Genomic DNA, 16,209 nt, shown 5'->3' with positions numbered 1-16,209 from the left:
TTAAACGAAGTTTTTTTTTATTTTTTACGTTTTAGTGTCAGTTAATAATAATATATAATCAACTTGAATGAAAACTCCAACAAAAGCCATACACAGAAAACAATTATGTAATCCAGGTACACGAAAATTTTCATATAAATCTTCATTAAATGAAAACTACTGGGCCAAACTATATAAAATTTTTATGGGACCAAATCTATTTCGCATTAAACAAAAAAAGAATTACGTAAATCAGATCATAAATCTCAGAGTAATACATTAAAAAAAATACCGATCGAATTGATAACCTGGAATTGGAATAACTGGATAATTGGAAGTCGGTTAAAAATGTATAAAATAACTGAATAAAGATTTAATTTAATATAACTCTTATGCATACTTGACTAAAAACTACCTATTGATAAGATTAAAGTCGGTGCCTGCTCGCTTGGGATGTATTGTTCTAGACGAAGCTATCCCACTCAAAGACACGCGTGGCGAGTGTAGGTACATACATTTGGCTTGGCACCGACTTCAGTCAGTCGGTCATACTCGTAAAGTCAGTTAAAATCATCATGTTCAAGAAGCATTCTTACGCAAATAATGAATTCAAGCTGATGCACCCAATATACGATAATTTATATTTATACAGTTAATCCTTTATTGCTGTTTATGAAATAATTTATATTATTTAAACACGATTAATATATTGGATGTAGCACAGACATTGTAAAAAACCATTTTTCGAACATATAGTACATTCCAAAGCGCTTAATTTAAATTTTAGGCTTATTGAATAAAATCGAGTTTGAAAACGAACTAAGCACGTACTCTTAATTTTTAAACTGTCGAATTGCCTGATATACCTAATATTTTATTTTTAGATGCGCTTTACATATAATTTTCAGTTTAGATACATCTTTAATCCCCCTTTTAACCGACTTGAAAAAGGAGGAGGTTCTCAATTCATCGGTAGGTATTTTTTATGTTAGTTACCTCAAAAATTTCGACTGGATGAACTGATTTTGATAGTTCTTTTTTTATTTAAAAGCTGGTGCTTCCCGTGTGGTCCCATTGTAATTTGTTCCAGATCTGACAATGGTATCCACGAGAAAACCATAAAAGTCTTAAATTTGCTATATGCATGTGGATATTTTTTTTTTTTTTTTATGGAATAGGAGGACAAACGAGCATACGGGTCACGTGTTGTTAAGTGATCACCGCCGCCCACAATCTCTTGCAGCACCAGAGGAATCACAGGAGAGTTGCCGGCCTTTAAGGAAGGTGTACGCGCTTTTTTTGAAGGCTTTGAATTTACATTTAATTTAGATTTTTCATTGCTGCATTGAAAAATTTAGTATATCTACTCATATTTAGACAAATTGTTGCTTAGTGTACTTCAAAAACACTATTCCAAAACAATAGATATAATTTATGCACTAAAAAGTATTAAAAATAATTGCGTATATTTATACAATCTAATTAATTAATCTAATTCTAGTTACGATAATAATCGTAAATAACAACAGTTATTTTTGGAATCGGTGTCCTTCTGCCGCGACCCGCTCTCGCCTCTCGCCTCTTCACGACTCAAGCACATCTCACCTAGAACTATGTATGTAGTTAGAAACCTATTTTGGATGACACCGACTCCAAAAATAACAATAATCGTAACTAGAATTAGATTAATTAATTAGATTGTATAAAAATACGCAATTATTTTTAAAAGAGTAGTTTTAGTGCACATTATATCTATTGTTTTGGAATAGTGTTTTTGAAGTCAGTTGTTTTTTTGTTAATTTTTTTTTTATTTCTGGCATATAAGGAGAGAATTTTATTTCTATTTTGCAATACGAAAAAACAAAAAAACTATCACTGAAGATTATATAAATGAAACTCAGTATCATATATATCATTTATTATTTTCATTTGTAACAGTATGATATTATATTACATTGTACAGATAAACCGTTAATTATATAACAGCTAGTCTAATAACTGAACAGAGATAACAAATAATTGAAGTTCCGTTTTTTCTATTTAACTATCGTTTAAGGTTTTAGATTAAGGATTGGTTTCTACTGAGCTCCGAAACGATACAGCACTACCTGAGAACAATAGCTTTTTTATTATGGCAACTATTAGATGCTTGTCTGCGTGGCATCTTTCAAATTTTGTAACATACGCTTCGTGTTATTTTACACTAAAATTAGTAAAATAGAAAGTACTTACTGATGATATGTGCTCCCAGTAGGTATCTTTTTTCATTTCTTGCAGTATTATTTTCAAATTTTTACTACGCAGCCCGGCCATTTTAGTTTTAATTATTAGCAAAGTTTAACAGAACATATTGTGGCACATCAACGTCTCACATCGTTCTAGAGTGGCTCGAGTACGCCGGCTTGGGCATAGTATTATTTGCCGCACTTTGAGACTACGCCTGAGGTATCTAGTTGGAGTGCAGCGGAGACCAATCCTAATCTAAGTTCAAGGTAATATACATAATAGTAAGAGAATAAAATATTGCATGACTTGAATTGAGTTAAATACTTAGATGCGAGGGTAATGCAGTCTCTTTTATGACAGATAGTTGATGTTAAAAAATTATTGAAAGCGCTGTGTCTCCAAGAACGTCACCAAACGCTATTCAGAATTCATTTATATATATAGCTTATAGCGCCCTGCGGTTTCGTTTGCGTATAATATATTTTGACATAAAATACCTTCTGTGATTTGATAATAAAAAGGCGAATAGAATCACGAAACATTTTATTGAAAAAAATATTTTGGGTAGAACATTATATTAACGTATCGTCAGCACATACGGTTTTAAAAGCAGTTAACGACATTATCTTTTCCGAATTACTCGACAAAAATTAATATTTAAGGTTAGCTGAGAGGTATCAATCACTTTATGCAAGACTATAACTATTTCTTATTAATTTGGCTATGACATAAAAATAGAATTATTCAAAACCAGGTGGTACAAGATCGTAGCATAAGTGATTAGGTATTCAAATACTTTTCAGCTTTATTATATTAGTGTTAATTAGATACATGGTTAACAATAACTTTTAAATCAGTAATTGTTTAAGATATACCATCTCAGTAAAAACCTTAAACTTTGATCAAGTTGACAGTTTATATATTATATAATCCTTGTATCTATTACAGAACAAACTCAAAAAAATTTTTCAATAATGGCTTTTTTTATGAAAATAAGAGACGAGACGAGCAGGTGGTTCAGCTGGTGGTAATTGATACGCCCTGCCCATTAGAATGCAGTGCTGCTCAGTATTATTGAAAAACCCAAAAATTCTGAGTGGCACTATAACAGCTGCGCTTGTCACCTTGAGTCGACAAGTCTCATTTGCCCGGTAATTTCACTAGCTACGGCGCCCTTTAGACCGAAACACAGTAATGCTTACACATTACTGGTTCACGGCACAAATAGACGCCGTTATGTACCTATTATCTAGCCGGCATCCAGTGCAAAGGAGCCTCCCACTGGAAAAGGCTTAATTATGAATATATCTGATATAGTTTTGAGATGATCAATAAGAAGCGAATGCATTTCTAACAACACGAGTAACAGATTTTTCAATTGAATTTTAATTGTAAAATAAATACTTTGTTTTATTGTAATTTATACTAATAATTACACAAATAACCACAAAAAGGTATTAAAATGTTTATTTGGCCGCGAGTTAAAAAATCAGAACCATAGAAATAGTATCTTTATTATGTATTAAAAAAAACATTGCAAAAGGAAGCGTTGAGTTTCTCGGAAGCTCTCTTCAATTAAAACTAAATTTTGACCTACTTATAGTCCACATAATCATAATACAAATATATTCTTGAATATTTATGTATAAATTTACAGTATTTGATAAAACTCCAAGAATGCAAGAATTAATGCGATCCAAGATAAATCTAGAATTGAATTTATATATGTTTTTCATCTAGCATTAAAATGATTTATGTATATTTAGTAACGGTAGAATTAAAAGAACTAGTACCCATAGAATAAAATTAAAGTGTTCCACGTTATACAATTCATCATCATAATCATCTGTAGGATTCTTTAATTTTTGACCAGTTGAGAGAATTATTTGTTTAACTTAGTAGATTTGGTAATTTATGGATATGGTCTTTAATTCAATCGAAACTAATTTAATATATGGATTTATAAGCTTAATAATAAGTACTATATATACATTTTTCAATATATCTAATTATTATCTTCTTACTTAAAGATAAAAAAAAAAATACATTGAATGGTTAAAATTTGACCTTGAACTTCTACCTACAATGATAATAAAATATATAAAATTAATGTATGGTTTAGAATCTAAAGCGATTATATAATTAAAAAATACAAACACTTATAAAATGAGATCAAAAAGTTTACAAACATAATTATTAGTTCAGTCAAAGATAGTTGTTTTGAGTTAGTAACTGAATATTGAAATAGAACAAAAAACATATAAACAAAATAAAAATATTCTTAATAAATCTTTGGTGCTGATATAACAATTGCTTATATTTTTACTATACAACTTACTATTTACTTATACAACATAACATTACACAAAGCTGTTATTTGTGTATAGTAAATAGTAGTCACTTATATCTGTATCATGTCTATAGCTCAGTTCCTCACCCAAAACAAAGCTACCATAACATTCGTATATACGACTTTAGAATAACGATTTCATTAGGCGTAAGATAGTCGTAATTGTAAGCGAGGCAGAACAAAGTGTCGCCTTGTTTGTAGTCAGGATTATTTTACCTTCGTTTGCGTACCATTTGTTAGCACGATCGGGGACTCGATTGCTCTTCTCAGCAACATTGTTGTCAAAATCATCGTCGTATACTTCAGTACCGTAGTCATCGTTGGATGTTGTTTTTTCGTCTGGATATTGGTAAATGTGTCTTTCGTTTCCTGGGATTTCTACAATGACAATATTTATATGAATTATTAAATTATTTTTTGGCTATGCATTTTTTTATGGAAGACGAGGATAAACAAGCGTGTGGGTCATCTGGTGTTATTTAAACATTCATTACCGGTGGGAGGCTCCTTTGCACAGGACGCCGACTAGATTATTGGTACTATTGATGCCTATTTATGCTGTGAATCAGTAATTTGTAAGCATTATTGTGTTTCGGTCTGAAGAGCGCCGTAGCTAGTGAAATATGAGAGTTAACAACTTATGTCTCAAGGTGACGAGCGATTTTTGAGTTTTTCAATAATCCTGAGCGGTACTGAATTGTAATGGGCAGGGTGAATCAATTACCATCAACTGAATGTCGTGCTCGTCTCGTCCCTTTTCATAAAAAAAACCCATGTGATATAGTCTTGAAAACATCACGAAAGAAAGTTTTTTGACAAGTGCACTGTAGAGGAACGCCAGGTCGTATTCGGCGGCAGATTAGGCCAAACAGCTTTTTCTTATGATAAAAGAAGGACAAACGAGCGTATGAGTCACCTGGTGTTAAGTGATCATCGCCGCCTACATTCTCTTGCAACACCAAAGGTGTACGCGCTTTTTTCGAAGGTACGCATGTCTAACGTCCCGGAAACACCGCACAAGGAAGCTCATTCCACAGCTTTGTAGTACGTGGAAGAAAGGTGGAATTCGGCGGCAGGAATCAGATGAAAGAGATTTTCGGAACACTCCCGTGACTAAGCGATATCTCTACGCAACGCCAAGAGTTTTAGCCGGTCGTTGAGTACAGTTTTCCCGATAATTTGAACAGCTCAGCGTTCTGCAAAGCCTCCGCCTTCCTCTTTTTTCTTCCCTAGTTTCTTAAGTTCAAGTTCAGATGACCACAGACGAGATATAGGTGTTGGTGAAGAGAGGTGATACGACAGGTGGGTTTTTTGCATGCTGCTTGCTTGTTTTGCATTACTGTATTGTAGTAGTAAGGGAATAAGGTTAAAACATCTTCTCTTAAAATCTTATTATAATTATTATTATAAACAAACGTAATCATGCTTCACGCAAATTTCATCTAAATTTAATTAAAGATTGAGGTTAAATTCATATATGATTATCGACGTGAACAAATTAACACTATTGTTGATATTGGTAGATAGTATATGTTTATTTTTAGTCTTTGTTAACGCCAATACATTCTAATCTCCAATATTAATGCAATATTACTAACTGTTATTTTCACATCTCCAAGCCCAATACAGTTCGAGATGAAAGAAAACCTTTATGGTACCGAAAAATCAGAGAAGGTTTATGCAGCCTTAAAGAGTAACTTTGTATACGATACTTTATCAATAGTCCTTAAAAATAATCCTGTAAGTATATTACGCTAAGGGTTTATACGCTGTATAGAAAAATAAATATTCATTTACAAAATACCTTCAATAAAACTAGGTCATGAGGTATTACAATACCATTTATGATACCTACAGGTGTTTCTGTTTTTGTAACTAAGTAACTTATATAATATCATAAAATATAGTAGCTGAAAACGAAACGTGCCTCAGAAAAGTTGACTTAAGTTCTATTTTAATGTTAAATTCTAAGTGGCACTTTAGTAAACTTACCGTATAATCTGATTTTGCTTTCAACATCCCCGAGGGAATTTTTGGCGACGCATATGTAGCTTCCGAGATCTTCTCGTCTAATATTCTTAATTGTCATTGACATTTCCGCTTCAAACATAGATTTTTGCCTCACAGTCATCTCGTGGTGATCCGATGGTATTATGAGTTCACCTGCGAAATAATTTATTCTTCAAAACATTGCTTCAAATCCAATATTACAATTTTATCTTTCCAGTGCGAAGTTTTATGAAAAATGTAAAAACTTCGTTCAGACACCTTGAGTTTTAGATCCGCTTTATAATTTGTTTCGTTTTTATTTCGGCCTCTTGATTCAGTTAATAATTTGTGTTCGTGTTTACAAAAGCGTTTTATGTTAATGCTGAATATAACTTTTTTGTTGTTTTCATCTCAATTTAGATTTATATTCCTCAATGTTTAACAAGATGTAAATGCAATTTTTGTAATAAGGGTTTAGCAGGGCTTATCATGGTAGCTTAAATAGCACTGTTCGTGGGCTTGGGTAGGTTTTACCTTCCCTAAGATATGTGCAAGGGAAGCGATGGTTGGTCATATCTTCGTAGTATTTTTTATATTGATATTAAACTAGTGTATTTTCTTTGATTAACGCGAGTATAACACATTTAAATAAAACACTTTTAAAGAATTAAAAGGGGACACTGTCAATAAACTTTGCCAAAAACCACCTGTCTACAGCAAATACCATCTCCGAGGCACCAAAAACTTCATAATGATAAAATATATGACAAATACAATTTTGACTCATTTCATCTGTAGTCCCCCTGAAAACGAGATCTGAAAAGGCCTTAAAACGTTAACTAAAATAATAATAAAAATTAACTTTTACGCAACAATCAAATGTAAAACAAACACAGTTACACAGTGTTTTTTTTTTTAGATAGTATTCTATTTTACGTTATTAGTGTAAATAAAAACTATCTCACATAATATTAATATATACCACCCCTTTATACAAAATAGTATACCAACGTCCAGAAATACAATAAAATATTTGCTCAAACAACACCCTAAATACTTATTTAGTATGTGATTATACTGACGTGACGGCCTAAGTGGCAAAGGCAAAGGTCCCGAGTTGGAACTCCGAGCTGTACCAAAAGACATAAAGATTTAATATGAGGAATTTCTTGGTAGCAGCACAGATTCCAAAATTTTGCCTGCTATTAGATAATGAATCGAACCCGCGACCTCTCGCGTTCCGTGAGAGCTACTCTTCCATTAAGCCAACCGTTTGAGTGACGTAACGTTCATGTATCTTGATACAATGATCAACTCTAAGGTTGTGGTTTCATCTAGAGGATCTACTTTACAGTTGATAACCTGCTCAACCCCAATTTTGCATATAGGATTTTGACTTGAAATGTCGCTCTTTTAAATCTAAACAATTTGTTTAATTACAAATAAATAAAAAGAATTGTGTAATAAGAAATTAAAATTTTTATTTGTGTAATTAATCCCAGAAGCGAGGGTTATCACTTAAAAAAGTTTTTTAGAGGTAGGCAGGCTCCTCCTCTCTCACTCTATCCAATTGTTACTCTTATAGGATTAAATAATGATACTAATAATGTACATGCACAAAATTGTAATACACATATTATTTCATTACGCACTCTTTTTTTTCATTACGTACCTGGGTCCTTCACCCAATAGTTGATGGATTTTGGTGAAGACTCGACGTAGCACTCAAGTGTCACGTCGGTTCCCAGTGGAGCTCCCACCAATTGGTTAGGGACTTGGATTACTGGGTGAACTGTGGAGTGAAGAAAGATAAAAATTTCCTTGCAAAATAACTCATGGTAATCCAAAAAAAATATTTATACAATCAATATAAAATTTTAATGAGTCTAGGTATGCCTCAGATTGCTATAAGTCAACATTCTCAGGCATAACATATACATACTTAGTAACTTCTTGGATTAGACATTGGAAAGACCTGGAGTGAAATCAAGAGAGATGCTTATGACCGGTCGCGATGAAGATGCACTGTGGATACACTCTGCGCAAGCTAGGGGTTACGGGAACATAAATAAATAAATTTGTTGAGTCTAGGTATGCCTCAAAATGTTATAACTTAACCTTCTCGGGCATAACATTTACATCCTTAGTAACTTCTTTGATTAAACATTGGAAAGACCTGGAGTGAAATCAAGAAAGATGCTTATGACCGGTCGCGATGAAGGTGCACTGTGGATACCCTCTGCCCCAGCTAGGGGTTATAGGAACTTAAATGAACAAACTTTTTGATTAACTGTATTTTTACATTGGGTGTTTGCGTTAAAGTTACGTTTTTATTATTATTTTATTTAATCCAATGTTTGGTGACCATTGTAAAGCACCTTTGTAACTTTGACGCAAAAACGTTATGCTAATACAGTTACAATTAAGTACACGCGGTTTAATCCTTTCTAAAGTATTTTGTTTAAGTATAAATTCCTCGTATTATCATCTTTGTATACTTTATATTTGTTTGTAAATTAATAACTTTAATAACAGTGAAGATATTACATTATTAAATCGAGATTACATAAGTTTGAAAGTCTACGAGTATATTAAATGCTTATCAAAATAATATTCATCAAGTCTAGCTCGTAATTAATAAAGAATCCGAAACTTCGATGCTTTTTAATTAACTTTCATATTTGGTTTAGAAATGTGTTTCCAATTATGTTGGGATGTTGAACGAAAATTTAATATTTGCTAACAGAAATTAAAGTATCTTATAGCTGGAAACTGAAATGCCGCTTCAATAAAAATAGTTAATTATTTATAAAATTAATGTTTATGTTTCCTTAGTGGGTAGTTTGAAATTATTATAAACCCCTCAAATTATATCGTAATAAAAAGTAGTATTAAATGAATGAATTTTGAATGAGGTTGAGAATTGAGACATAAGACAATCTTTCACAATTTTTAGCGCATTAACATGGAGAATTTTTTTACTTTAAAACTGTTAATTTGAATGATTGGTAATATTTTTCACGTCACGGTTTTCCGCTTTTGCTACTGTATAGATTTCAATTAAGTCTTCTAAGTGTTGTACCTTAGACACTTGGCCCTTATCTAAAAAAACTATTGCAATATCTTCATATATTATAAAATTTTCAGAAATTTTTTTTTAAAAGAAACACGTGCTCAGTCATTCACGCGGAGGAAGTAGCAGCTAGTATAAGATATTTAATCATCATTAAAATTAAATATACACTATTAGTACAAATAAAGAATGGGATAAATAATGGCAACTTTAAATTCAACATACTTTTTATTGTTTTGTCTTCATGATTTATTTATAAGTATCTACGCAACAAGTGCTGCACTTTATGCGAGACACAAAAGGAAAAGAAATAACGTTAACAGCGGGTCAGAAATGGAGAGTCACGCGAGACAGACAACATTAAAAAACATTACATGAGAGGGGCAAGGGGCACGCTGAAATTAGGGATATTTTCTAAAATTTATTTAAGGATTATTGTATGTACCTACATGCTTAGTTTCTGAATAAAAGGGCACATTATTATTATTCTCTTTATTACAATTTCATCTTATTTTCTACATTTATAGATATAACATATTTATAAAAAACAATATTACAAATATAAATATAAAAAATAAAGTCGCGCCGGCGTTGGTTCACGAAAATTCCGCCGGTGGTTAGGGCGACAGACTGAGGAACTTCCGCACGATGCGTGCCGTTCACAAAACAGCTGCTTTCTCTAACTGACCCTATATCCAGTTATTAAGTGAGAGCCTCTTGAGATGATGGTCGAGGCTCTTTGATAAAAAAAATAATAACGGAAACGACTATTGGGACAATTATTGTTGAATCAACATCCCACATGTCAGTAACCTCGTGTGTTAAGTCTAGGTACTTCTATCATCTATTCTATCATCACAAAGGGCACGTTATTATTATTATTATGACTGTTGCACAATACGATTATCGTATTTTTTGCAACAGGTAAATAAAGTCGACGCAATTAACTATTACTTGCTTTAAATAAAATTATCGGATTCGATCTAGGTAGGTAAGTCAAAATCCAGCATTATGATGTTTGGGAGATTTACATATTATGTGATATATTGTAAAAAAATTACTTATTAACAACTGAATTGATTTTATTGAAGAGTTCTTTCAACATGTACGTAACATTTACTAAATAAACGATTTTTAGCTATGTAGTTCAAAGCTAACAACAAACTTATTCTACGCGTCATAAGATACATAATAGCTTTAAGGGTAAATGTATATACTTTTATAAAAAAGTGCCAGTCACTGTTCAGGCATTATATAAAAATAAATTTAAATGTTTTATTAAAAAGCGACTCTATCGTAAATCTTACTACTACACAGCTGAATATCGAAGCGATCTGACAGCCTGGGACTAATGATAATGATTATTTTATAGCAAGAACAATGACAGTACAATATTGTATAATAATAATAATAAGTAAGGGAATCAATTTTGAGAAAATAAATGTATTTTATGCCTTTTATAATGGAAATATTATGAATATGATAATAAAGAAAAAGTATCCACTTACAATGAACGCTAATATGGATCCTCTTACTGACTGTAGGGGGCACTCCATTACCGGCGATACACAAGTACGTCCCCATTTCCGAACGAGATATCTTTGTCAACTTTAACACTTCTCCTTGGTATGTTAGCACTGCAAACAATATATAATTTAGAACAAAGAACACAACAGTTTTACCTTAGCTATTACTAATACCAGTGGGAGGCTCCTTTGGACAGGTAGCCGGCTAGATAATGGGCCATAATTTAGCCGGCTACCTAATAATAGGCGCCGCTGTGGTGCCCATAATCTATGGCGCCTTTTTCTTCCTTAAAGCAGTAATGTGAAAGGATTGTGTGTTTCGGTATGAAGGGCACCGTAGCTAGTGAAATTACTGGGAAAATGAGACTTATCATCTTGTCTCAAGCTGACGAGCGCAATTATAGAGAATTTTTGGGCTTTGCAAGAATCCTGAGCGGCACTGTATTGTAATGGGCAGGGCGTATCAATTACCATCAGCTGAAATGTACTCGTCTCGTCCCTTAATGTCATAAAAAAATATATATTGTATCGACAATGCTCTGGTATCATATTAATATACAATTTTTTTAATAATATACTATTATTAATTAATTAATTTATATACTATTCAATATCATGAGTATAGCATAAGCTATTATATTAAAAATTTATTCCGATAGTAAGGCTGGTATCACACAGATTAAATTTGTAAGTAAAATTTATGAACGATGCGGTACTCGAACCTGTGACTTCTCGTAGTGTCTCCACCAAGAGATCGCCGGCTTAAGTTCCACATCGTTCATAAAGCGGGTTTTTAGGATGAGGGTAGCGCAGGACTTATCGTCGCCCAACGGAGATATTTGGTGGAGACCTTTGTCCAACAGTGGTCGTCTGAAATGATGATGATGATGTGGTTTTAATTATTTCAACTAAATTAAGCACAGGCTTATCAATTTTAGAAATGATATAACCAAAACTAATAACACTAACGGTACATTATACATGGGACACACTAAAAGTTTTGCACTTCTAGCTAAGGGGAACTATTTGAATTTCGAATGTTATATTTTTTGGAACGTTGCAACCTTCTTAGTGATTAAAAAAAACAATTGGCGGGAAATCATTTGTCAATTTTTTTTTATCATACATCATATTTCCATGTACGATACGAAAATGGAATTAAGTCGAAAATATTTTAGAGCGATGTTTTTTTATGATTTTAAAAGTTCTCTCTGTCCGCAAAACTGTTCATCTCGTCTTTAAAATGCTTTTGGGAGAGATGCACCTTGCTTTAGCACTGTGAGGCGATGGTTTGCTGAATTTGAGAGATTTCGTTGCATGACGAATTTCGTGAAGGGCGGCCTTCAGCTGCCGTCAACGAAAATAATGTGGCTACTGTTAAGCGGCTAATTGAAGAAAACCCATGGATTACCTATGAGACAATTCGAGGACTATTGGGGATTGGTATGAGTCAAATTCAGAAAATTTTACACGAAGAATTGAAAGTGCGGAAACTTTGTTGACGTTGGATCCCTCATGAACTGACAGCAGAGCAGAAGCGGGCTCGCGTGGAATGCTGGTCATTGTCACAGGAGACGAAACTTGGATTTATTGTTTATAACCCGAAAAAACCGCAATCTTGTGAATGGATGTTTGAAAATGAGAACAGGCCAACAAAAGTGAGACTGGCGAGAAACGTTGCTAAAATAATGATCGTATTTTTTTTCTCAACTACGGTCCCATCTGCACAATTCCACTTGAAGGTCAAAAGAGTGTTAATGCTGAGTGGTATTCTACCATGTGTTTACCCAGAGTGTTAAAAAAAGTTAGAGAAAGACGACCAAAATGCCGCGTTCTCCTACATTATGACAACGCTTCGTCACACACGGCCAACAAACTAAGCCATTTTTAGCTTCCGAAAAAGTACAACTAGTCACCCATCCTGCACATAGCCCTGACCTAGCACCCTGTGATTTCTGTATTTTCCCCAAAATCAAAGATTTGATGAGAGGTTTCACTTTTACCAATTCCAAAGAGGCAGTCATAGCGTTCAATTAGCACGTAGAAAACATACCTTCAGATCTGTGGTCCTACTGTTCTAAAAAATGGTTCGATCGCATGAAAAAATGTTTAAAATATAAAGGAGAGTATTTTGAAAAGCAATAAAAATAATATTTTGGTTAGAACATGTTGTTTTTTTAAGTTACGCAAAACTTTTAGTGTGACCTACGTAATTATCTCGTCGCCAGATATGTATCTACTTTTAGTTGTAACCGCAAAGTTCAGCAAAGGTGTAATTTCTGGCACAGGTTTTTTGAGTTTACACATTTGTGAGTTTATAACAAAGGTGTCATAGTTTTCGCACGAACGAGACCTAGAAGTCTATTCAGCGCAGAACTGTACTAATTACGACAAACTTTAAACAATACTGGACGCAAAACTCATCCCGAGAATTGTGCCCGCAAACTTCATTGTCGTCCACAAATGCGGTCGCACAGACATTCGTGTTAAATACATATTATTATGAAAAACAATGCTGCCCTTATCCTATTCAAATTACCTTAAACAAGCTTAACAACCTGTGGGAGGCTCCTTTGCACAGTATGCCGGCTAGATTATGGGTACCACAACGGCGCCTATTTCTGCCGTGAAGCAGTAATGTGTAAGTATTACTGTGTTTCGGTCTGAAGGGCGCCGTATCTAGTGAAATTACTGGGAAAATGAGACGTAACATCTTATGTATCAAGGTGACGAGCGCAGTTGTAGTGCCGTTCAGAATTTTTGGGTTTTTCAATCATTCTGAGTGGCACTGCATTGTAATGGGCAGGTCGTATCAATTACCATCAGCTGAATGTCCTACTCGCCCTTATTTACATTAAAAAAAGCTAATTATAATGATCGGACTTAACTTCAATCGACTTCAAAAGCAGTTGTTTTTGTATGTTTCTTTTCTCTTTTCTTAGTTTTATCACATAATATGTACTGTCGACGCCAGATTTCCTATCATCGACTGGACAAAATTTAATTTTATTATTATATCGAGTCATACACCTAAACCTATCAAACAATTACTCTAGTATTACTCTATTTACCTACTCTGTCAATCATACTTCATCCTTCATCTATCTGGCAAATACAACATTCATTCATTCATTTACTCTTCTACTTCAACTACTTGCACACGACATCTCAACTACACAAGAACTATTTTATCTAATCCTGTTAAGATAGACGAAATATAAATGTTTAAGAAGATATCAATCTTTCTTTTGTTCATCGCGAACATGTACAAACTTGTAAATGCATCTCTTTCTCATTTGTATTATTTGAAACTGGCTGGTTTTCACGACGTTAAAAATGTTACATTTAAAAAAAATAAACAAATTTGTAGGTACATTGTTGTTTACACCTATCATTTTCATTTGTTTTTCTTTCTGTCAAAATGAGTGGACCTAATAGAGAAATTCGACACATTTTTAAATTTTAATACAAAGAAGAAAAGATTTATGACGTTTATGAACGTCACCTAAAACAGTATTAGTAAGCATAGCACAAAAATGGTTGAAGGGTTTTCAATCCGGATATTTTCATATCAAAATACACCTAGCTCTGGTCGCAGTGTTACGGATTAAATGGACGCCAATTTCGAAAAAGTGCTAGATGCCGACCGTGCGATATCACTATATCAGTAGTTACGACATACTGTTAATGTCTTAGATTAAGGATTGGTCTCCGCTGCGCTCCAACTAGATACAGCACCATCTAAAAACAATAGCTTTTATAAAACGGCAACTATAAGATGCTTGTGTGCATGGTGGCATCTTGACAGTCAATGGCATCCTTCAAATTTTGTAACATACGCTGTTATTTTACATTGAAATTAATAAAATACAAAATACTTACTTAGTTTTACTACGCAACCCGGCATTTTAGTTTCCATTATTAGCAAAGTTTAACAGAACGGCATCAGTGTTACACATTATTCGAGACAGGCTCGAGTATGCCCACTTGGACGTAATATAGTTGCTGCAATTTGCGACTACGCCTGCGGTATCTAGATGGAGCGCAGCGGAGACCAATCATAAACCTATTCTTAAAGTATAAATTTCGCACCTTCCGTTTATATTTTTGACATAATATATTGTCTTTTGCTCTTTACTCAGTGAAACATTATACACACCGCGACATGAGAATTTTATATCTAATATATAAAATTCTCATGTCGCGGTGTTTGTAGTTCAACTCCTTTACAACTTCTTGTCCGATTCTCATGAAATTTTGAGTGCACATTGGGTAGGTCCGAGTATCGGACAACATCTATTTTTCATCCCCCTAAATGTTAAGTGTGGTCAACGCCAATTTTTTTTTAATATTTTTGACATATTTTTAAAATTTGTTTGATTATGAGTCAGCATTAAAAAATACATACAACTTCAAATTTTCACCCATCTACGATCAACAGTTACTTTTGTATCGCGATTTTAATATCGGCAATACAACGTTTGCCGGGACAGCTAGTTTTATTATAATTTTATTCAAACTAAAGTTCTTAAATATCTGTAAAACTTATTTAATTATTACAAATAGCTCCACGAATTTGATCCATTTAGGTATTGTCTTTTATAGTTTCATATTTTACTGTCAATCTTACATTTTTTTTTGTATTTAACTGAAATTTTGTTGACAATTAGTTACAATGTTTAACAAAATATAATATAAGATGTTAGGTAATATTTATCTATCACAGCCTGTGTTTTTTTTTATGGAATAGGAGGACAAACGAGCGTACGGGTCACCAGTTGTTAAGTGATCACCGCCGCCCACAATCTCTTGCAACACCAGAGGAATAACTGGAGCGTTGCTGGCCTTTAAGGAAGGTGTACGCGCTTTTTTTGAAGGTACCCATGTCGTATCGTCCCGAAAACACCGCACAAGGAAGTTCATTCCACAGCTTTGTAGTACGTGGAAGAAAGCTCCTTGAATATGTAATTATTGAAAATTATTCGAACGTGAGCTGTCGCCTTCAATCACTATTATTCAGAATTGCGTGTCAGAATGTTGATTTTATCGACTACGTTACTTGTGTC

General features: G+C 33.4%; 1 protein-coding gene across 1 annotated transcript in view; it reads right to left on the bottom strand.

The window, feature by feature from the left end:
* Positions 1 to 1,927: 1,927 nt before the first annotated feature.
* Positions 1,928 to 16,209, bottom strand: part of LOC126966330 (lachesin-like) — a 136,237-nt gene continuing 121,955 nt past the window's right edge. Inside the window, exons 6-9 of the mRNA XM_050810320.1 lie at positions 11,126 to 11,254; positions 8,217 to 8,336; positions 6,548 to 6,718; positions 1,928 to 4,933 (exon numbers count right to left, since the gene is read on the bottom strand). Coding sequence (XP_050666277.1) covers positions 4,680 to 4,933; positions 6,548 to 6,718; positions 8,217 to 8,336; positions 11,126 to 11,254 — 674 coding nt within the window. The 3' untranslated portion in view covers positions 1,928 to 4,679. The remainder of the gene's footprint in view (positions 4,934 to 6,547; positions 6,719 to 8,216; positions 8,337 to 11,125; positions 11,255 to 16,209) is intronic.

Source organism: Leptidea sinapis, chromosome 10, assembly GCF_905404315.1.
Source record: "Leptidea sinapis chromosome 10, ilLepSina1.1, whole genome shotgun sequence".
In the NCBI taxonomy this organism is placed as follows: Eukaryota; Metazoa; Arthropoda; class Insecta; order Lepidoptera; family Pieridae; genus Leptidea; species Leptidea sinapis.
The sequence above is the reverse complement of the archived record's forward strand: the minus strand, read 5'-3'. Positions and strand labels throughout refer to the sequence as shown.